We start from the raw sequence: 23450 nt of genomic DNA, 5'->3' as shown, positions 1-23450 counted from the left end.
CTTCATTCTGCAGGCAGATAGGAAGATCTGTTAACATCTGCCGGGAAGATCATAAAAGATACATTCACTACCATTATTATGGCAAGTCAGGACTGGTAGACCACATTTTAGACACCCCTTCATACAGGATTAGACAGAAGAAAACTAATGTGCTATTTAGAAGTTATTACAGATCCAAAAGATTATTTTTCGAGTCAGCCATGGCTATGAAGAATTCTCCTAACCTGAAAAAATATGGTTGCATTAATTTGATAAAAATTTGAGAGCCTGTTTATTTTATTTTATTTTACATTAGAGAGCACCAAAATAGGACTTCAGATCTTTTGTCCATTACAGTTGTATTGTTTCACTTGCTCACTGTCGTGTATAGATGCTGTTGTGCTCTGATAATGCTGATTTGAAATTCAACAAAATATAAGCAAGTTAATTAAACATCTTTTTTATAAAATAGTTCATTTGGTGTTGTTAATACCATTAAAAATAAGCCATGAACAGATCATAGTTATATTCCAATGATTTCTCTTTTTTTTTTAATTGTCCTAACAATACCTATTTATCTAAACCTAGCTTCTTTTTCTTCAAGCATCTTCACAGTAATTTCCCTTAACCACATTTCAAGTAGGTTTATATAAACACTTAAAAAAGAAACACCTTTTTAATTCTCACACTAAGTTTTCTTCCCTTTTCACAGATGAATACTATATATTAATCCCACATGAAAGGCTGTAAACCTATCATATGTATAGTACTGCAGGTGAGGTAATAATTGAATAATCTGGGAACCTGCCTCTAGAGACCAAATATGGTACTTTTTTAAGCAACTTCACGTCACCAATAAGCAGTGCAACAACTTCACACTGGGAAAATGACATCTCACTTAAAAACACACATTCAAGCCATAGTGGGATTCTAAACCAAAATGGACAGGGAGAGATTTATTCACTTGACCAACCTGGCTACAAATGAGATCTACAATATGGAATTCAACTTTCTGAGTAGATTGTTCAAATTTATACTTCATTTTACTTTATTTTATATGTGGATCCTATTCCACAAAAGGTTTTTGTAAACCTATAGTACATTCATATTGTGAGTGGATTAAGGATTTTTTTCTATTTTTATTATTATTTTTACACAGTCCAGAAATCCCACTCTAGAGACCAAATGGAACTTTTCCAAGCCACTTCAGGCCTCCACTAAGCAGAGCGGTAGTTTCACATTTGATGATGAAGTTCATTTCCTATCTAAAGACAATCATTACAATTACAAACATCCATGTCCATGGCTGGATTTAAACCTGTTGGTTGAAGAAGCAGATGTGATAAACATGCTGGCAGTATAATACCTAACAAGAAATTATCCTTTTTTTTTTTTTCATCCTTCATTTATACAGGCATAAAAAAAAAATGTGCACCTGAAAATATTTTCATAATTAAGTTATTTGTATATTATTATTATTATTATTATTAAACAAGACCTCATGGAGTCAAAGACTCATCTGGGAGGTCCTTTTATCACACACACATCGCATCATACCGTGTCTTAAACACACTCAAACTGCTTGCAGACACCACACTCTCAGGCAAGACATTCCAATCATTCACAACTCTGCACGAAAAAAACCTGCCTCTCACTCGCCTACTCACACCCTCTTTATACAGTTTCCAGGGAAGACCTCTGGTTCTCCCCTGATCTCCCACTATTCTCTGTAGAACTTCTCCACTATTGATCTTATAACAACCCCTTACCAACTTGTAGGTCTCTATCATATATAGAACAGATGACTCTGCATAAAGTTGTACTTTGTAGTCTTTAATGCACAGCACATCTACCTCATAGGGCATATCTGATATATGTTATGGTGAGAATCACTATCCCAGCCAGTTTCAACCTCTATTGAAATCTTATTAGTAGGAGCTTGACATGTGAAAATAATAAGTCAATGAAAATATAACCCCTGCCAGTTAATAAGACGGATTGCTTAATTAACAATACAACATGTAAAAAAAGTAATATTTTAATCCAATATTTCATCCACAGTAACTGAGGCATGAAATATTACATCCTCTCGTTAAAGTCCATAGTGGCAGTTTTTTTGTTGATTTAAATAAGGGCTATCCAACCTTATTTAATACGAGGGCTGCATCCAATGTGTATCTAGTAATTTAGTGAGCAGCAGCAACACAACCTCGATCGTTGAACAAATGAACAACACTAATTGCATAGCGAGCGCCTAGAGCATTCATTAGAACAAAACAGTGTAAGAACACTTCTTCATCATCAAATTCCTGTCATGTACTCTCAAGGGGGGTGTACAGGATATGATAGTACTACACGAAAAAAATTACATCATTACTAACTTCCTATCTATAATTTTCCGTCAAATCAGTCTGTTACTTGACAAGATTCCAACATTACTAGATCTTATATCTCTTTCCTCTAAGGCACTTTGTACCGTATCAATCCACCTATATCTTGGTCTTCTGCTGGGTCATTTTGCTGCCAACCTGGCAGAGAACACTTGTTTTGCTAATCGTTCTTCGCCCATTCTGTTTAAGTGACCATACCACCTGAGATTAGCTCTGCTAACGCATTCCTGGATGCTGACAATGTCAAGTTCTTTCCTAATATCCTTGTTTTTAATATGATATTGCCATTGATGCCATCTGTTCAAGCTTCTAATCTTTCTCAGGACTCTCATATCTGCAGTCTCTAGTCTTTGGTCAAGTGTTTTACTTCTGACCTAGCTCTCAGATCCATAAGTTAAAACTGGTTTGAACACTGTCTTCTATACAACTAATTTAGTGTTCCCACTAATTTCTCTCTTATTCCATATGAATTTATTCAGTTGACTTCCCACCATACTGGCTTTGCTGATTCTGTTGTCTATTTCCATATTTAATTTACCATCTTCACTAAAAATCGTGCCTAAGTAGCTGAAATGTTTTACTTCTTCCACAGGTTCTCCATTCATAACACAGTTGACATTTTCAATGATTCTGCCTATTTTCATTGTCTTTGTCTTTTTAATGCTGACCTTCATACCATATCTAATACAACAGTTATTCAATTTAGTCAGGGAAACTTGCAGACTTGTAGCAGATTTATTTAGAAGTATAACATCATCCGCATAAAGCAAAGAGCTGACATTAACATCTCCAATTTTGATATCATGTTTAATACCACTTTCCTTCATAATGTGATCCATATACATAATGAATAACAGACGGGATAATGTACATCCTTGTCTCACACCAGATTCAACATTAAACCATCTTCCTGTACTTCCTTCAATTCTAACTGCTGACTTACAACTCAAATAAAGACTAAGTATTGCTTGATATAATGCCCCATTGACCCCATATAACTGTAGCGTATTGAATAGCTTCTCTCTTGGCACCTTGTCATACGCCTTTTCTAAATCGACAAAACTTAAATACAGATCTCTGTTATATTCCCTTGCTTTCTTGGCTATTTATCATAAAGTGAAGATCTGATCCTGACAGCCTCTATTTGGCCTGAATCCAGCTTGTTCTTCCCCAAGCTTTTCTTCCACAATTTTTCTCAACACCGTTTCTCAAGTATACTTGCATAGATCTTGCCAGGAACACTCAGTAGGGATATACCTCTGGAATTCTCACATGCAGTTTTATTTCCCTTTTTATATATGGGTACTATGAGAGCTCTACTCCAATTATCGGGAATTCGTCCCTCTATCCAGGTTTTCTGAACTATGCAGTGCAGCCACTGTAAGACTCTTTTATCACCATAATTCAGCATTTCTGGTCGAATATCATCTACTCTTGCTGCCTTTCCACATTTCAAGCCTTTGATCGCTTTTTCTACTTCAAGTATGGATATGTATTCCTGATTGCATGCCTGGGCAGTGTTTTTTACCACTGTGCTGTCATCACTGCTTGTTTCATTTAGCAGTTTTTCAGAGTAATTACTCCATACTTCAAGGATATCTTTTTCTCTCGTTTTCATGTCACCTTTATCATCTCTAACTCCTTTTACAGCACTCTTTCCTCCATGCCTAAGCTTCTTCAACAACCTCCAGAATATTTTGCCTCCTTCTTGATATTTATTTTCTATATTCTGGCCTCCCATGACTATTGTTTCTGTATTCTCTAAGAGCACAAGCTGACTTATTTGACAGGAACTTTTGATATGCTTTCTTCTTTTCCTTCACTGTCTCTTTAACTTCCTGTGTCCACCAGCGAGTTTTGATTTTTTTATCCTTGCAGACAACCTCACCACATGCCTCTCTGGCAGAATCAATCAATGTTTTCTTCAGAGTGCCAATGAATCTCCAAGGTTTGATTCCTGTTCTCAAACTCCTTCATTTTTTTTTTCAATAATCTTTGTGTATTTTAGTCTACAGTTCACATCTGAGAGCTGCTCAACTTTTATTCGCTTTAAAGCTTTCTTACATGTTATTCTTTTCAGTATGAAATTCAATTTTATCCTGCTCAAGACTAAATAGTGATCACTTCCAATTTCAAATCCTCTGCACACTCTGGTGTCCTGCACCAGGGAGAAAACATCACTATCAACAATAACATAGTCAATGAGACTTTTCTTATTCCTTGTCTCTTCTCTCTATCTGAATTTGTGCACATTTTTATGTTGGAACATGGTGTTAGTAATAACTAGTCCATGTCCTGAGCAGAAATCCAACAGATATTTGCCATTATTATTAGCTTTGCTCTTTTCTCCAAATTTTCCCAAAATATTTTTGTATGTGTCACAATCATTTCCTACTCTGCTATTTAGATCCCCAACAAGGACCAACTTTTCATTTTTCATTGTATCAGTTGCTTTTTCTAAAGCCTCAAAAAATTCCTCCACTTCTACCTTAGTAGAACCTTCTGTAGGACAATCGGCACAAATAAGTCTCAATGTGCAGTTCCCCATTCTCATATTTGCCTACATTACTCTACTTGAGACTGACTGCCATTCAAGATTAGTCTCGTATTTTGTGTTGAGTACTATGGTTATTCCTTCTTTTCTGTGATTGTCATTGCCTGAATATAACATTTTGTATTTATTGCTCAGAAAGATCTCACCAGTTTTGGTCTTTTTTGTTTCAGTCACCCCTATTATGTCGATCTGGTACTTATCTAATTCATCAGCTAGCTCCATTTCTTTGCCATTCAGGCTTCTTATGTTGATAGTACCGATCTTTAACTCTGGTGATGTTGAGTTTTTTTTTCAGATTTGTTCCAGTAGCTGACTTTTCACTGTTCGCCCTGGTTCCCTGGCAAAAACAACGGGGGCCTTGTTTAACCGGGCGACGCCCCAGCCGGCATGAAATTTTGTCATGTCGTACTATCGTTTTTATTTTGGTTTAACCAATAAGAATACAATTTGGTCGGCTAAATCCCAAATTGCCACCCCATCCTCGTTCATTAAGTATCCAGGTAGAAACCCAACAGGGTGCATCATGAGAAGGTGAGGATTGGACATTAGGTCAGAAGCCCTGGTCGGTTCTCTGCATTCCTTTAAAGGCTATGGGGAGGTCTCCTCTCAGTAATACAGCTTTGACCCTTAAGCGCCCCAGAACACTTCTTTGACACATCTAATATTTGAAAAACACATGGATTATAGTCATGTAAAAACATAAAAAAAAAAATAAATAAATAAATAACCAACATAGAGATTATCTATTAGTGATAGAATTAAAATATGTAATATGCATTCGGTTCAAATTGTTGTTTTATTTTCTCACTTGTGAAAATCAAAACCCACAGGTGGGCTGCACACAATTGCACTGCGGGCCGCATGTGGCCCGTGTTTTGGACAGCCCTAATTTAAATGAAGGATGACAGTCTACCAGATATTTGGAAGTGTTCTATATCCAAATTTGTTTAGATAACGAGTCTTTTATAGAGCATCGACAGATTTCCAGTTCAATCTTTTGAAGCACACTTTTTAGTTTTTTCCCCATCTAACTAGTGCAAGGTATTGAGCTTGTTGTCTACTAATACCACTTTATCCATGTTAATTCATAATTATATAATACTGGCATTCTCTCTGTTTAGCTGCAGATCTAGAAGACAAGACTATCAATAATAAAACTGAAACATTGAAGAGGTGGTGCTGTGCACCACCAGAAGAAGATCACTGTTAAAACTGTCCAGAGATATAAGTTTCGTGTAACATTGGTGAAAACTGTGTGCATTTCAATGAAAAGTTATTTATTAATGCTAATGTGCTAAGTGAGAGTGAATACACAGTAATCATTGAGATTGTTAATAAGTTTTGTAGCAGATTGTGCATAATACAGCTTACAGTAAACGAAAGCAAAATGGTGGTGAGAACAAGATCAAACAGATGTGTGGCATGCAAATCGAACATGGTGAGCGGTGTGGACTTTCTGAAGGTGGTTCACTGTCAGAGTGTAGTACATATTGGAGGAGTGTGTGCATAGAAGATGCATTTCTCGAGTGATTGAAGAATAGTATCAGCCTTGATGAGTGAGAGAATATGGTTGTGAATACAGAAGAGACTGAAAGAATATCAGAACAGGAAGCACAAGATAAATTCTTGTCCTTCCTCAAAGTCCAAAGCATGAGATGATTTGACCCTGACCATCACAACTATATTAAATATATCATTTGTCTTGCACTGTAAAGTAAAAAATGAAAAGTGCTAATTTCTTTTCATCTGCCACAATTAGAAATTAAAAACAAGTGAGAAAAGAAATTGTCTCAAAGACTGTTTTTATTCCTGATAGTACCAAGACTGGCCAATTACTGGACTGTTGATCAAAAAATTGACTTCTGTGCAAAGTATAACTGGCTAAATTATCAAAATAAGAGACTTGGATGTGCATTATGCAAATGAATTGGAAACTCCTGGAGTGGAAGAAGAGATGGGGACGAAGATTTCTAAAGAATGGGCAAACAAGTTACCCATTTTGGTGAAAGTGGACAACAACAGCTGCTGTCTTTAAGAAAGAAAATTTTCAAACATAAAGGAAACAGTAGTATATAAAGCTGCTATAAAACTGCATGCAGAACTTAGAAATAGTCCCTTGAAAATCTGCTTAAAAAGTATCTTGTGCAAAATTAATAACAGCAATAATTAATTTTTCGTATCACATATTAAAATAGCCAAAGAAAATTAGTCTTTTCAACATTCTGAATCAGAAACTGACCTACAAGAATTAAATGGAATTGACATATATTCTCTTCTTTATTCAACTAATGCTTGTAATAACATCTTGCACATTAGCAATGAAATGAGAAAAAACTCTGGATAATAAAATCACTGTCATATAGTAAAATTTCAATGACGAACTGACTATGTTGAGTAATGAACCAACTTTAATCGTGCTACTACAAAACAGATAGTTGATCTCTGTCCAATTGCCTTCAATAAGTATAACATGAAAACTATTTAAAATCTCACTCTAAGTTCTGAAATATGTGATGGTGCAAAAGCAGGGTTATCAAAGTAATGAAAGAAAACTTGCCTTAATTTTGACATTGCACTAATCACCAATTAGAACTATCATTTGATGATATTGTGAAATTAGTTGCAGATATCAATCGATTTAAAGAATTTATTGACAAACTTTATGTCATGTGCAACATATCACCAAGAAATGAAAGTGAATTTCAGCATATCACAGAGAATTGAAAGTGTGTGAAAATTCATTTATCAAACAATTAAGAATTGGAAACATTTTTGGTACATGACGGATAGCATCGAATTTCCAGTTAGACAATGAACATAAAAACAAGATGTTGCATTTAGGCATTAATGATCAGGGAAAGGAAGGAGTAGCTATAGTATTCAACACTAAACACAAAAATGATCTTGAATGAGAGGGAATATTAAATAGAGTGATGTAAGCAAACGTTACCAACAAGGTATATGATGGTAAGAACCAAATACTTTTAGAAGCGCAGTCAGTACTTCAAGTTCCTTTTAGACTGTGTGTCTATACCCAGTTATCTAACTCTGCTTACAAATCAAATTAAAAAAAATTCAATATATGTAAGTTAACTGACAGCATTTTATGCATGTGGTACATTAATATGAGGGTGTGCTGAGAAGTTGTGATAATCGCCATGAAGTAGAACCGTGAAGAACTAGAAATGAGATAGAACCATGTAACTTACACATTACTCTACATATTCCCCATGAAGTGTTATACACTTCTTACAACACTACTGCATCATTTGCAATCCTCTGAGAAAAAAGCCTTTCACATGATGCATAAACCAGTCATTTTTGCTTTAGGTGTTTATCAGAACTTTTCAGCCCCCCTACATAGTGCTGATCACAACTAATTTACATTAAAGTGGATATGCAGTGTCATGCAGTATTAATATGAACTATGACATGCCACTTACCAAAGTGTATCTGTATCCATGAACTGAAGAATGTGATCAACTAATTTCTCCTTACTTAGTCTATTTGGGTTGTCAATTGATGTATTACAAAGATTAGTCTACAAAAATAAATAAGATATGATCGTCTTCAAAACAAGATGCTATTCATTATAATAACTATAACAAAGTAAAAGATCCTGTCAGGCAATATGACAAGATTTGTTACCACACATAAAAGTAATTTTCTACTTTGCAACGAACAGCATCAGTTTACTAAGGGCAGGTCATGTCTGAGCAACTTGCTCACATTCTATAATAACGTTACCATTGAGTTAGACAAGGGGGAATGGATAAACCATGATACTTATGGATTTTGCTAAAGCTTTTGACAGAATACAACATGGAAGATTGTTGCATAAACTGGAGCATATAGGATTGGATTATAAAATATTTGCATGGATAAGAAGATGGCTGACTGAAAGTTATCAAAAAGTAGTATACAGAGGATTTGAGTCTGCAAGATTTAAGAAAACCAGCAGTGTACCACAAGTATCAGCTCTTGATCCATTGTTATTCAATCTGTATGTTAATGACATTGGGAAAGATTTGGCAGGTGACATACAACTATTTCCTGATGATGCAAAGATAGGCAGGATAATCAATGAAACTGATAAGCAGCACTTGTAGAATGATTTGAATATGCTAGAACTGTGGTCATCTGAAAACGGCTGTCAGTTCAATGTTAGTAAATGTAAAGGGGTGATTCGATATCCAATGTCATATTATATAGGTGGGATTATGCTAGAAGAAACTAATAGACTAGGGTTCTTAGAGTTTTAGGAGATAGAAGGTTGAAGTTTCAAGGGCCATATATCAAAGAGTGCAAATACAACTTGGAGGATGATTGTAATGCTAAAACAAATTTGACATGTAAAGACAAGGAAGTCATTTTGCCTCATTACTTAGTCTATTTGGATTGTCAATTGCTGTATTACAAAGATTAGGCTACAAAAATAAATACGATATGATCGTCTTCAAAACAAGATGCTATTCATTATAATAACTATAACAAAGTAAAAGATCCTGTCAGGCAATATAACAAGATTTGATAAGACCTCACTTGGACTACAGTGCACAGATATGGTCGGTTGGTTTCTGTGGCACTACTGAGACAGTGGACAGAGTGCAAAGAAGAGTTTTAAAAATGATATCAGAATTATGGAATACTGATTATTATTATTATTACAGGCAACTCCAAGGAGTCCTTAGACTCATCGAGGCAGACCCTAAACATTATGTCAAGAACTATTCAGCATTTGCACAGTATCTATAATACTTTGCTTTGAACTCAATCACAGTCATGGCACCCACAACAGCCTCAGGCTGCCCATTCCACTCATTCACCACTCTCCGAGTAAAAAACCTAGTTTTAACACCCTTGCTAACTACACTCTTGTTCGGTTTCCATGGATGGCCCCAAGTTCTCCCACCACCAGACCTGTTCTGAAAAATTTACTCTGAATTAATCTTGTAAAAACCTCTCAGTAATTTGAATGTCTCAATCATATTGCCACTTTACTGCCTATCAGTCAATAACTGTAACCCACAGATCCTCAACCTGTTCTCTTAAGGTTCATTCCATAGACCACCTACCATCTTGCTCACTCACCTCTGGATCCTCTCTATCTCCTCCAATCAAGAAGAAACCCTGGTGCTTAGATCTGGGCACAGTAATCAAGATGGAGTCTTATCAAGGCTTGATAAAGAGGAATAATAACCTGCTTGTCAAAGTATTCTTCAGTAACCAAGTGATCTGATGAGCTGATTTAACAACTTTTGTTAAATGCCCCCTAAACTTCAACTCCTTATCCACCAACACTTCCAAATCTCTGCCTTCGTCAATTTCCTGGAATACAGTTCCACCAATGTGGTATACTGCTGTTAATCTTTTCACCCCAAAATGCATAACTGCAGTTTATTTAATTTGTTCATTAAACTGACATCCTTAGCCCAGTCTGCCAATCTATCCAAATCATCCTGCAAAATTTTGACATCATGTGTATTCACTATTGCTCATTCTACCCAACTTTGAATCATCGGAAAATAAATGAACACTTCCTCTCAGATTTTTTCCCATATCATTAATGAACAAATTAAATAGCAGTAGTCCAAGAACAGAACCCTGCAGCACACTGCTTGTCACAGGCCTTCTTTTGGACACTAATCCTGAATAAACTGTTCTCTGATATCTCTCCATCAACCATCCACTTATCCATCTCATCAACCTTATATCCATCCCCCATGTGCTACAGTTTACTGATTACAATTCCATGTGGTATTCTGTCAAAGGCCTTAGCAAAGTCTAGCAGTATCACTGTAAACCCATTACCCTTATCCAATTCAGCTGTCACTGTATAATAAAACGTGAGCAAGGTACTGAGGCATGATCTACTCTTCACAAAACCATGCTGCTCGCCATACAGTATTCCATTTCCATTTATCCATTTCTGTATTTTGCTCTCGACTAATTTCTCCAATACCTTGACAATGACTTCTGATATGCTGATCAATCGGTAATTTGCAACAGCAGTCTTGGAGCCTCCTTTATGCAATGGAACTATTTTACCCTCATTCCACCCCCTCGGGACTAACCCAGAGCTGAGACCTAAATTAAACAATATGGTCAAGGGCACTGAGAATTCCTTTGCAGCTTCACATAAGACTCGACCTGGTATACCATCCAATCCCATTGATGTATTCACATTAAGGTTCTGTAATATACTATTCACCTCCATTCCTGTATAAGCCATTAGTTCCCTCATTCCTTCAATATCACTGCCTGGATGATATTACAGGATAATTCTACTATTTCGACTGATTCAGTTACCTCCCTACTATCGGCATTCCTTAAAATCATTCTGCCGTATACATTTTTTCTTTTACTTGCAGCATATCAAAAGAACGGTTTGGGATTCTCTTCAGCTTGCTTTGCTAATTTCCTTTCATAATCTGCTTTTGCTTTTCTTACCACACTAGTTACCTTTCTGGACTGCACTTTGTACCGTATGTGTGCCTGCAGGTCACCTTTCTCCATAAATTCCCTCCACAGTTGTTTCCTTTTTTTTTACAGCTCAAACTTAATGGTGTTATTCATCCATTTAACCCCTACTTGATTTACTATTCGGACTCTAGGTATACAGTCAGACATTATCTCCCTCAAACACTCCTTTAATCCTTCTCATGCACTATCAGCATCCAGCCTTTGCAGTTTGACAATGCCATGGTACAGATCCAAGCAATCTCCTTTTATGAAGACAGATTGAGAATATGTAGACTGCAGACACTAGCAAACAAAAGAAAGGGGGAGGGGATATGATTGAGACTTACAAAATTGATAAATAACATAAAACTGATTTACCTTACATATGTATTTTTATCATCATCATCAAATTCCTGATATGTACCCTTAAGGAGTGCACAGGATATGATAGTACTACATGAAAAACTAACATCATTACTAACTTCCTATCTACAATTTTCCTGGAAATCAATCTGTTACCTGTCATACTCCAACATTATCAGATCTTATATTTCCATCTTCTGAGGCATCAATCTTAATGGAGAAAGAATTGAGGAAGTCAGGAAGTTTGAGTACCCGGGATCCATTATTAATGTGAAGAATTGGTGTTCAGAAGATGTCAGAAAAAGGTTAGGAATGGCTAAAACAACAGTCAGAGACCTGTCTAAAATCTGGAAGGATGGATCTATCTCCATGGGAACAAAGTTGAGGATTTTGGATGCAGCTGTTTTTCCAACAGCGACTTATGGATGCGAGACTTGGAACCTAAAGAAGTCAGATAAGAAACGGATATCGAAAGGCTGGCTCAGCGTTAGATTTTTCGCAATGGATGCGTTGCGGAAACTGCTACATGTATGCACCGAAAAATGTGAAGGATCTGTGGTCGGTCTGGCAAAATGAAAAGAAAGAAAATGTCGACGTATGTGAGAAGTGTCGGGATAGGCTGGAGCGTTTAGGAATGGAAGCTGACATCGGGACCGTAGCGGAAGAACTTCGGCGGGAGTTTATGAAAATGAAAAATGACCTTCATCTTCTTCACGAGGAAGTGGAAGTGATCGGTAAGGAGATACTGGAAGTTAAAGCTGAATTTAATGTGTTAAACAGAGAAATTAGGACTATAGAGATTACTTTAGCTGAAGTAACTAGAACAGGATTACATATGGGTGAGTCTTTGGTGAATGATTCAGTAATAAATAGTATGGGAGTGATTGGGAGTCAACATAATAAAACCACAAGTGGCCAAGAAGAAATGAGATGTAGTGAGAGTGGGGGGGTAAGTAATAGAGAGTTGAGTAATGAAGCTGGGAGAGTCATGCTGAATAGTGTAGAGAATGAGTCCATGAGTGTGAACTTGAATGAAGTTAATAGTGGTAAAATATATGGTGATTCTATGATTAAGGGTATGGAGAGTGGTATGCATGAGGAGTGCTTGGCTGATGGTACAATAGAAAGAGTGGCTTTAGCAATAAAGAGAGGGCATGAAACAGACAAGATGATAGTTATGGTGGGTACGAATGACCTGAGAGGTAGTATAAATCGGGTAGGAAAAGATTTAAGAACATTATTAGATATTGTGAAGAGGAAAAGTGTCAATGGGAGAATAGTGTGTGTGCTGCCTCGTTTTGACAATTACGAGTTAAGTAGACGAGCAATGATAATGAATGATATGATTGCAAGAATGTGCAGAAAAAGAGGTCTGGAGTTTGTTGATGTTTGGAGTGTGTTTGAAGGAAAAAGGCAGTTGTATGCTAGAGATGGACTGCATCTTAACATGGAAGGACATAAGAGATTGAAGAAGTTATTGTTTTCTGAACAGGTTGAAGTTATTGGGCAGGGAAACTAATATTGAAAAGGTTGAGTGTAAGAGAGAGAAACTTTAGCACTGATTGTGTATTTATTGATCCTTATAGGCAGAATAAATTGCAGAAGAGAGGGGAAAAAATCGGCATAGGACTACGGTAGTTAGTGACTTATATATCAGTTCTAAAGCCGGTACAAGATCTAGAGGGAATCTGCAATTTTTGTATACCAATGCTAGAAGCATTAGAAATAAGAGAGAAGAATTTTTGGCATTAGTCAGTGAAATCTCACCAAAAGTTGTAGGCATTAGTGAAACTTGGCTGTCAGCAGAAGATGTGGTCACTGGAATTGAATGTGATGGGTACAGTATTTTCAGGGAGGATAGAGAAGATAGAACAGGAGGAGGAGTACTGTTGATGATAGCTGATGTGTTGCAGCCAAAGAAAGTAGTATATCATGATGATAGACATGTGAATGAGAGTTCATTTGAGGCAGTCTGGTGTGAAATAGTGACCAACACAACCAAATATACAGTTGGATGCTGCTATAGGCCAGGGAGTACAGGGGGAGATATTGAATTCATGCATCAGCAACTTAGTGCAATGAGTGAAGGCTTAGTGATTATTATGGGGGATTTTAATTATGGTGATATCAATTGGAAGGAGGAAATATCACGTAGCAAAAAGGAAATGGAGTTCATACATCTGCTACGAGATAATTACTTGAAACAGCACGTAACTGAAGGGACACGTGGTGTGAGAGTGTTGGACCTGGTTATTGGTTCAGAGGTTATATGCATAAGTAAGGTGACCTCGTTACCTCCAGTTGGTGAAAGCGATCATGTGGTATTGACTTGGGAGGTTGCAAAATCTGTGGATTTTTCTATTAAGAAGGGGTATGTACGAAACTACAGGTTAGGCAATTATAACAAGCTTCGGAGTGAGCTTGCAGCCATCCCATGGCAGAACATATTGCAAGGGAAAGATGTTAGCAGTGCTTGGGATAAAATCAGCGGGTATCTGAGGAAAGCAATATCAGATTGTGTCCCCATGGTCAGGAGGTCAAACAAGGCAGGCATTAGATGGATGAGCAGTAGTATCAAGCTTGAACTACAAAAAAAGAAAATGTTATGGAGAATTTACAAGGAGAAGGGCGATCAGGACACCCATGAGCAGTACAAGGCTCAAGCTAGGAAGGTTACCAGCATAGTAAGAAAAGCTAAATCAGATTATGAGAAGACCTTAGCCAAAGAGATCAAGGGTAATCCCAAAGAGTTCTTCCGCTATGTGGCAAGTAAGAGGAAGAATGACTTCGGAAGGATAACCTTAGTGGGTGCTGATGGTATTGAGGTGACAAAATCAGATGTAATAGTCGAGTTACTGAGTGATCACTTCTCAAAAGTCTATCACCCAAGTGAGGATATCTCTATACCTATAGCAATACCTAATGTGAGAATTGAAGCTAAAGAATCAGAGGTATTAAATATATTGCCAAACTTAAATGCAAACACTGCGGTAGGCTTAGATGGAATATCAGCTCGGGTGTTGCGTGAAGGTGCAAATGAATTGTCAACCCCTCTTACCTGGATATTTAATTTAAGTTTGAACTCTGGTATGGTCCCTAGGGAGTGGAAGTTAGGCAAAGTGGTTCCTTTGCATAAGGGTGGCTCTAAAACTGCAGTATTGAATTACAGACCAATCACCATCTCAGGAGTAGTGGTAAAAGTATTGGAAAAGTTGGTTAAAGACAAAATTCAAGAATGGGTGGATCAGGATATGATACTCTATAGAGGCCAACATGGTTTTGTTAAAGGTAGATCCTGCCTTAGCAATCTATTAACTATCCATAATAGAATAACATCAGAGTTGGACAAAGGAACTGGCTACACAGTGGTACTTCTGGATTTTGCTAAGGCTTTTGACAGGATACCCCATAGAACACTGTTACGCAAATTGGAGCAGATGGGAATGGATATTAAATTGGTGATATGGATAGGAGAATGGCTCAGGGAGAGATACCATAAGGTGGTGTATGGAGGAGCCGAGTCCAGAATGAGGCAGGTGACCAGTGGTGTGCCTCAGGGCTGTGTGCTTGGGCCAATGTTGTTTAATTTGTATATAAATGATATAGGAAACGGCTTAAAGGGAGAAAAGGGAGATATTCAGTTGTTTGCTGATGATGCAAAGTTGTGTAGTGCAATAAAAAATCAAGCTGATGTTGAAAGTTTGCAGGAGGATTTAAATAAGCTGGTAAAATGGGCAAAAGAAAATGGATGTCAGTTCAATGTGGAAAAGTGTAAAGTCTTGCATTTTGGGATTAAAAGATTACCAGCTGTGTACTACATAGACGGAAAGGTACTCCAAGAGATTGATGAGGCTAGGGACTTAGGGGTATTGGTAGATAAGGAGATGAAGTTCAGAGGACACATTGCTAAGGTGTCCAAGATTGCACATAGGATTACTTGGTTGTTGAGGAACACACTGACATCCAGAGATAAAGAGGTTATTATTCCCCTTTATAAAGCATTGATACTTCCACATTTGGATTACTGTGCTCAGGTCTGGTCACCTGGATTCCTTGGAGATGAGGAGGCTGTGGAGAGGGTTCAGAGAAGAGTGACCAAGTTGGTGAGTGATATAAAAAATGCTCCCTACATTGATAGATTGAGAGCTTGTGGATTGCAGAGATTGGTTGATAGGCGAAGAAGAGGGGATATGATAGAAACATTCAAATTACTAAAAGGTTTTTATAGGATTGATGCAGGGGAAATGTTTCAGCTGTGTGATAGTGATGGAAGAACAAGAGGTCATCTCTGGAAATTAAAGAAGAGTGTGGTTAACAAAGGTGTCAGAACAAGGTTTTTTGCCTGGAGGGTGGTGAACGAGTGGAATTCATTGCCTGACTTTGTTGTGAGCTCTTCATCTGTAAATGAATTCAAGAAGAGATATGACAGATATTGTTTTGCTAGTTTGGGTCTCCAGCGATGAGTCTACTGACTCCATGGAGATACCCGTAATAATAATAATAATAATAATATCTGCTTTTGAGATGTGGTGTTACAGAAGGCTGTTGAGGATATCATACACTGAAAGGCGTACAAATGAATGGGTGTTAGAAAAGATTAGTAGAACTTTAAGGCTCCTTAAGGATATTGACAGAAGAAAATTAAAATATTTTGGACACATAGAAAGGATGGAAGGAGGACTTCTCAGAACAGTAATAGAAGGTAAAGTTCCTGGAAAAAGAGGCAGGGGTAGACCATCAATGAGATGGATGGATGGCGTGTGTGGAGTGACTGATCTTCAGAGAGTTGAGGCTGCCAGAAGGGCAAACAACAGAACTACATGGCGAGGCCTAGTGTAGAACATCATCGAGCATCGGAGTGACCATATGGCATCTGTAGATGCCCAGTGAACACAGACGACAAAGACGAGGCATCAATCCATATATATATATATATATCTGGGTCTTTTTTCCTGTCAACTTGGCAGAAAACACTTATTTTTGCTAGCCATTGTGCTCCCATTCTGTTTAAGTGGCAAAACCACCTGTGATAAGTTCTAACATGTTCCTGGATGCTAACAATATCAAGTTCTTTTCTAATATCGTCATTTATAATATGATATTGCTACTGATGCCATCTGTTCATGTCCCTAATCTTTCTCAGGACTTTATCTGTGGTCTCTAGTCTTTGGTCAAGTGTTTTATTTCTAACCCAGCTCTCAAATCCATAAGTTAAAATTGGTTTGAAGTTAAAATTTATTTGACTTGTCTTGTATACAGCTAATTTAGTGTTTTGACTAATGCTTCATACCAAATCTATTACAACAGTTATTCAATTTAATCAGGGAATCTTGCAGCACATCATAAACATTATCAAAGACATTACATTAGAAAAAAGATGACTTATTAGTCAGTTTTGACGTCTCTGCCTTCTTTACGAATGTCCTAATCAATAGAACAAATTCCTTCCAGATATCACGGTGCCCTTTGTGTATGTATTACGTTCTGGTTATTTTGTATGACAAAACGCTTTCTATCTACAAAAAGAAGGCACAGCCATGGGCTCGCCATTATCCCCCCACCTATTGCTAACTTTTATATGGAACATTTTGAGTAAACATGCTTTAGATTCCTCTCCTTTAAAACCCAAAGTCTGGCTGAGATACATTGATGATGTTTTTGCGATCTGGTCCGATGGCCGCCAGACACTAGACACATTCCTTAGCCACCTAAACAAACAACACAAGTTTCTAGATACACTTGCCGCACATCTTTCTTCTGGTAATCTTTCCTTCACTATTTACTGGAAACCGACACATACTGGCCAATGTCATTAATACTCTATAAAACAGGGTTCTGAAGATCTGCTCCAGTAAACATGCACTGAAAGATGAATTTAAAGTTATCAGCAATACTTTTCAAAAAAATGGGTACGGCCAAAACACTATTAACAAAATTCTCTACAAGACCTCAATAAAAAACAAAGATAAACCAGACTACAATAAAACTATGACCATTCCTTACATTAAAGGAACATCAGATAAAATAAACAGAATACTACAAAAATACAACCTCAAAGCCACCTTTAAACCACCCGCAAAATTAAAAAGCTTACTTAACTCATCCAAAGACCCATTCCCTCCGCTGGCCCACCCTGGAGTATACCGTGTTTATTGCACCTGTAACACATCATATATAGGAGAAACAGGATGCACAATTCCTATCAGACAAAAAGAGCATAAACGGCACATCAAATATAATAATTATGGTGAAGCTGGCCTTTCTGATCATACCCTGAACACCTTACATAGAATTGACTGGAAAAGCACTAGTTGTCTTAAATTCCGCAAATTTAAGAAAACCTGTGAGATCATTATCAACCACCTCAATCTGAACAATAATGATGGTCTAAAAATCGCAAACATATGGAAGGCACATATTCGACCCATGGAACCTTCCTCTCTAAGAGTAACTATAAACAAGACTGTAGATAATCCAGGATCCTAAATCAAAAATAACAATTGTAATGCTAAAAATAGGACATCATTGTTACTGAAAGAAAACTATCTATAAGAAAGAATGTTTATTCATATTATCATAAAAAGAATTTAGCTTGATGTAGTTTCTAAATAATTAAATTTTTTTTTCACTAGAGGTCATGCCACTAGAATAACCTGTGTTCAAATCATTGTTTCTCTAGCTTACTGTATGTAATGTAACTCAGCTTGTCCTGTATATTTGTATATGCTCCAGACGATGATCTTAATATGAAGATCGAAAAGTTGGGAAATTAAAAGAGTTATTTATAACACGGTTGCAAAGTCCATAATTTCTAAAATGAATGCTGATCACCGTGCAACACTAAAAGAAAGGAATCTTGCAGACTTGTAGCAGATTTATTTAGAAGTATAACATCATCTGCATAGTGTAAAGAGCTGAGATTCCAATCTCCAATTTTGATATCAGGTTATTCTAGTGGCATGACCTCTAGTGAAAAAAAAATTTAATTATTTAGAAACTACATCAAGCTAAATTCTTTTTATGATAACATAAAAAGAATTCCAGCACTACTTTCTTTCATAATGTGATCCACATAATAAATAACAGAGGGGATAATGTACATCCTTGTCTGACACCATATTTAACATCACACCATCTTCCTGTACTTCCTTCAAATCTAACTGCTGACTTACAACTGAAATAAAGATTAAGTATTTCACATGGCATATTCTGGTAATTGGACCCCATTTTTTTAATAAGCTATATAAAACACAATGAATTAATAAAAGACCCGACAAGTTTTGTAAGTTATTTGACTTACATCTTCAGGGGTAACTTAAAGTTTAAAACACAAAGAAAAGATAAATTATTTGTAATAGTTCATACTATACAGTTGTAGCCGTCTGACAATTCATAAAATTAAAAATCAGAATGCAAATTCAAAGCAGTGCTGGGTTTAAACAATGCTGGATGACGCCATGTTCTGTTGTTCACTTTCATAATGTCCACGGTCTGAATGAGGTATATTTTTTATTAAAGGTGACCAAGCTGAACTTCTAATCCACAGAAACCTCCACTTACAAAGATTAAGTATTGTTTGATATATAATGCTCCATTGACACCATACATCTGTAGCGTTTTGAATAGCCTTTCTCTTGGCACCTTGTCATGTGCCTTTTCCAGATCTACAAAACTTAAATACAGATCTTTGTTATATTCCCACTATTTCTTGACTATTTGTTGTAACATGAAAATTTGATCCTGACAGCCTCTATTTGGCTAGAATCCAGCTTGTTCGTCACTCAGCTTCCCTTCTACAATCCTTCTCAACCGTTTCTCAAGCATACTTGCATAAATCTTACTAGGAACACACAGTAGGAAAATACTTCTGTAATTCTCGCATTCAGTTTTATTTCCCTTTTTATATATGGGTACTATGAGAGCTCTACTCCAATCATATGGAATTCATCCCTGTGTCCAGGCCTTCTGAACTATGCCGTGCAGCCACTGTAAGACTTTAATACCTCCATACTTGAGCATTTCTGGTCAAATATCATCTACTCCTGCTGCCTTTCCACGTTTCAGGCTTTTGATGGCTTTTTCTACTAGTATGGATTATGTATTCCTGATTGCATGTCTATTGAGTGTTTTTTATTACTGTGCTGTCATTACTGTTTGTTTCATTTACCAATTTTTCGAAGTAATTACTCCATACATCAAGAATATCTTTTTTCAACAGTTTTCATGTCACCTTTATCTTCTCTAATTCCTTTTACAGCACTCTTTCCACCATTTCTAGGATTTTTCAACAGCCTCCAGAATATTTTGCCACATTCTTGATATTTATTTTCTATGTTCTTACCAAAGTCTCGCATGATTTTTGTTTAGCTAGTTTTACACAGTGTTTAGCTTTCTTACATTTGTCTCTGTATTTTCTAAGGGAAGAAGCTGACTTATTTGCCAGGAACTTTTGATATGCTTTCTTCTTTTCCTTTGCTGCCTCTTTAACTTCCTGCATCCACCATGGAGTTCTGATTTTTCTATCCTCGCAGACACCCTAATCAGCCCCTCTGGCTGAATCAATCAACGTTTTCTTCAGAATTTGCCACTGACTCTCCAAGGTTTGATTCCTGTTCTCAAAACCTTTCATTTTTTCTTAAATAACGTTTGTGTATTTTAGTCTACAGTTCACATCTGAGAGCTGCTCAACTTTTATTCGCTCTAAAACTTTCTTCTATGTTATTCTTTTCAATATGAAATTCAATTTTATCCTGCTGAAGACTAAATAGTGATCACTTTCAATTTCAAATCCTCTGTACACTCTAGTGTCCTTTTGCACCAGAGAGAAAACATCACTATCAACGATAACAAAGTCAGTAAATTTTTTCTTATTCTTTGCCCCTCTTCTTTTCATGTAAATTTGTGCACATTTTTATGTTGGAACATGGTGTTAGTAATAACCAGTCCATGTCCTGAGCAGAAATCCAACAGGTATTTGCCATTATTATTATTAGCTTTGCTCTTTTCTCCAAATTTTCTCAAAATATTTTTGTATGTCTAACAATCATTTCCTGCCCTGCTATTTAGATCGCCGACAGGGACCAACTTTTCCTTTTTCATTGTGTCAGTTGCTTTCTCTAAGGCTTCAAAAAATTCCTCCACTTCTACCTTGGTAGGCCCTTCTTTGGGACCATAGGCACAAATAAGTCATTGTCGAGTTCCTCATTCTGATATTTGCCAACATCACTCTACTTGATATTGCCTGCCATCCAAGATTAGCCTCATATTTTGTGTTCAATACTATAGCTACACCTTCTTTTCCCTGATTGTCATTGCCTGAATATAATATTTTGTATTTACTGTTCAGAAAGATCTCACCAGTTTTGGTCTTTTTTGTTTCAGTCACCCCTATTATGTCGATCTGGTACTTATCCAATTCCACAGCTGGCTCCATTTCTTTGCCATTCAGGCTTCTTATGTTGATAGTACCGATTTTGAATTCTGGTGATAAGTTGGGATGTTTTTCGGAATTTGTTCCAGTAGCTGACTTTTCATTGTTCACTCTGGTTCCCTGGTGAAAACAATGAGGGCCTTGTTTAACAGGGTGTTGCCAGAGCCAGCATAATATTCTGTCATGTTGTATCATCATTTTATATTTTGGTTTAAGTCAACAAGAATACAATTTGGTCGGCTAAATCCCAAATTGCCAGCCCATCCTTGTTTGTTCAGTATCCAGGTATATACTTAACAGGGTGCACCACAAGAAGGTGAGGACTGGGCATTAGATCAGACGCCCTGTCAGTTTTCCATATTCCTTTAATGACTATGTGGAGGTCTCCTCTCGGTTATACAGCTTTAACCTTTAAGCACCCAATTTTTATTATATATATTTATTTATTATATATTTTTTGTTATTTATATATTATATATTTTTATTAGCATAAAATTTTCGCCCTAGTATCAAGGGCATCTTCAGTATGATTTTCAATTAAACAACAAGAAGAAACCGGTATATTCCACCATGACATGCCTGAACTGCATGACACGTACATTATGTAGAGCATCATGGTCTAATTTTATAAGGTTCTAGTAAAAATAACTTTAACAAGATTTAATAATATATAAAAAAATCATTAAATTTAAGTTAATTCTGGAATTTGGGAAGAACTATTTCCCATAAGGGAAATAATTTAAGTCCATTGTTTCTATTTAGGTTCGGTCAATGTAGCAAGGTCTCACAATTAAAAAAAAAAAATCAGCTAACGCCTTTTTATTCCCGTATACGGAGTGTAGGCGAGGCCATTTAGCCCTATCTAACTTTTGGAGACTGAGTGGGCAGTTCAATTTCCACTGGTACCAATCAGAGATAGATGGCCCAAGGCTATCACTAATTAAGCGGTACTCAGTGAAGAGAGACCGCTCAAATGTGCCGCCATCTCGTGGTCCCTAACCCTAACACAATATATTTAATGTCTGAAATAATGTGTGTTCTACGGTCGATTTTCTTGAGTTTACAGGATGAAAAACCCGAGTTTCCGGGAGGAAAAACCTGCTTGCCCGTGCCAGAGATTGATTAACTCGGGAACCGGTCGAAAAAAGGCTTAGAAAAATTTCCTCTAGTCACCGACTAGACTCGAAACCAAGTCTTCCTTCGTGCGGCCAAGCGCCGTGGTTGGCAAACGCCACATCCACTGAGCTACACAGTCTCACAATTCTCTTTGCATAAATGTTCCAAGAGATTATTACTTTTATTGAGAACCTTAATTTTTTTCTGAAGAACTCTGTGTCTGGTGATAATAGCATTCTCTGCAACTCCTGATTGCCCTGGCTCATTGAGCTTAAGGTAGTCTAAATGTGAGAACATTTCTTTTCTGGACTGTGATTTATACATTTCATAACTTCTCTCACTCTAATTCTCATAATATTCCTTCCACAATATCACAACATCATCTTCTTATGGATCTTTTGCTTAATAAGGTTGCACATCCATTTAATTTTCATCCTAATTAATTATTGTATGATGAGACATGGCTGTGAGTCCCCTTTTATGGGGAGGTACGGCACCATCTCAGTTCCCAATATTTTATCCGAGCTTGGAAACGGCATTGCTGAAGAATCAGACCTATGGCTGGGTCAGTATTCCTGACTGTAATCTCTGTGTATTTACGGGACCGGTTTGCTTGCTTGCGGGATGAAAACCCCCAGATAAACTGGTGGGAAAAAACCCTGCTGTCCACACCCAAGACCGGCTAACGTGGCTATGGCTGAGGAAGATCCTTAAGCTTCTCACGTTGTCGACGGGAATCGAACCTAGGACACTCCTTCCCCAGGCATGTGGTTGCAAAGCGCAAAGCCACTAGGCTAACCACGCGGACATTTTCATCCTATTTGTTCTTCAAACTCTAGGAAGAAATTTATACACCACATTATTTAAGCGTATTTTCAAAGCTTCTCATGAAATGCTGATATCCTTTCCATTCAATGACCTTTAGAACCAACAATAATATTCTCCTGAGCTTATAATTTCCAGTTTTATAGTTCAGCATGTAACCTGTCCAGATTGGAACATCAATACGATTGGCTACTTCCCAGGTAAGTACATTATGATCACTTTCACCAATTGATGGCAAAACAGTCACTTCCCTAACTGACACACCTTTTGATGCTATGATCAAATCTAACACACTTTGTCCTAGAGTTGCTTCTTTCACATGCTGCTTGAG

The 23450-nt window shown here is 37.0% G+C and overlaps 1 protein-coding gene across 1 annotated transcript in view; it reads right to left on the bottom strand.

The window, feature by feature from the left end:
- The window catches only part of l(2)k14505 (ATP synthase mitochondrial F1 complex assembly factor 2 homolog l(2)k14505), a 116990-nt gene that overhangs the window by 43881 nt on the left and 49659 nt on the right, over window positions 1–23450 (bottom strand). The window contains exon 4 of the mRNA XM_090407318.1: window positions 8367–8464. Within this exon, the coding sequence (XP_090263444.1) occupies window positions 8367–8464 (98 nt within the window). The remainder of the gene's footprint in view (window positions 1–8366; window positions 8465–23450) is intronic.

This window comes from Typopeltis vanoorti, chromosome 17 (assembly GCF_054136105.1).
Source record: "Typopeltis vanoorti isolate ZY-2024b chromosome 17, IOZ_Tvanoo_1.0, whole genome shotgun sequence".
NCBI classification, from domain to species: domain Eukaryota; kingdom Metazoa; phylum Arthropoda; class Arachnida; order Uropygi; family Thelyphonidae; genus Typopeltis; species Typopeltis vanoorti.
This window is presented reverse-complemented; position numbering and strand designations above follow the sequence as displayed.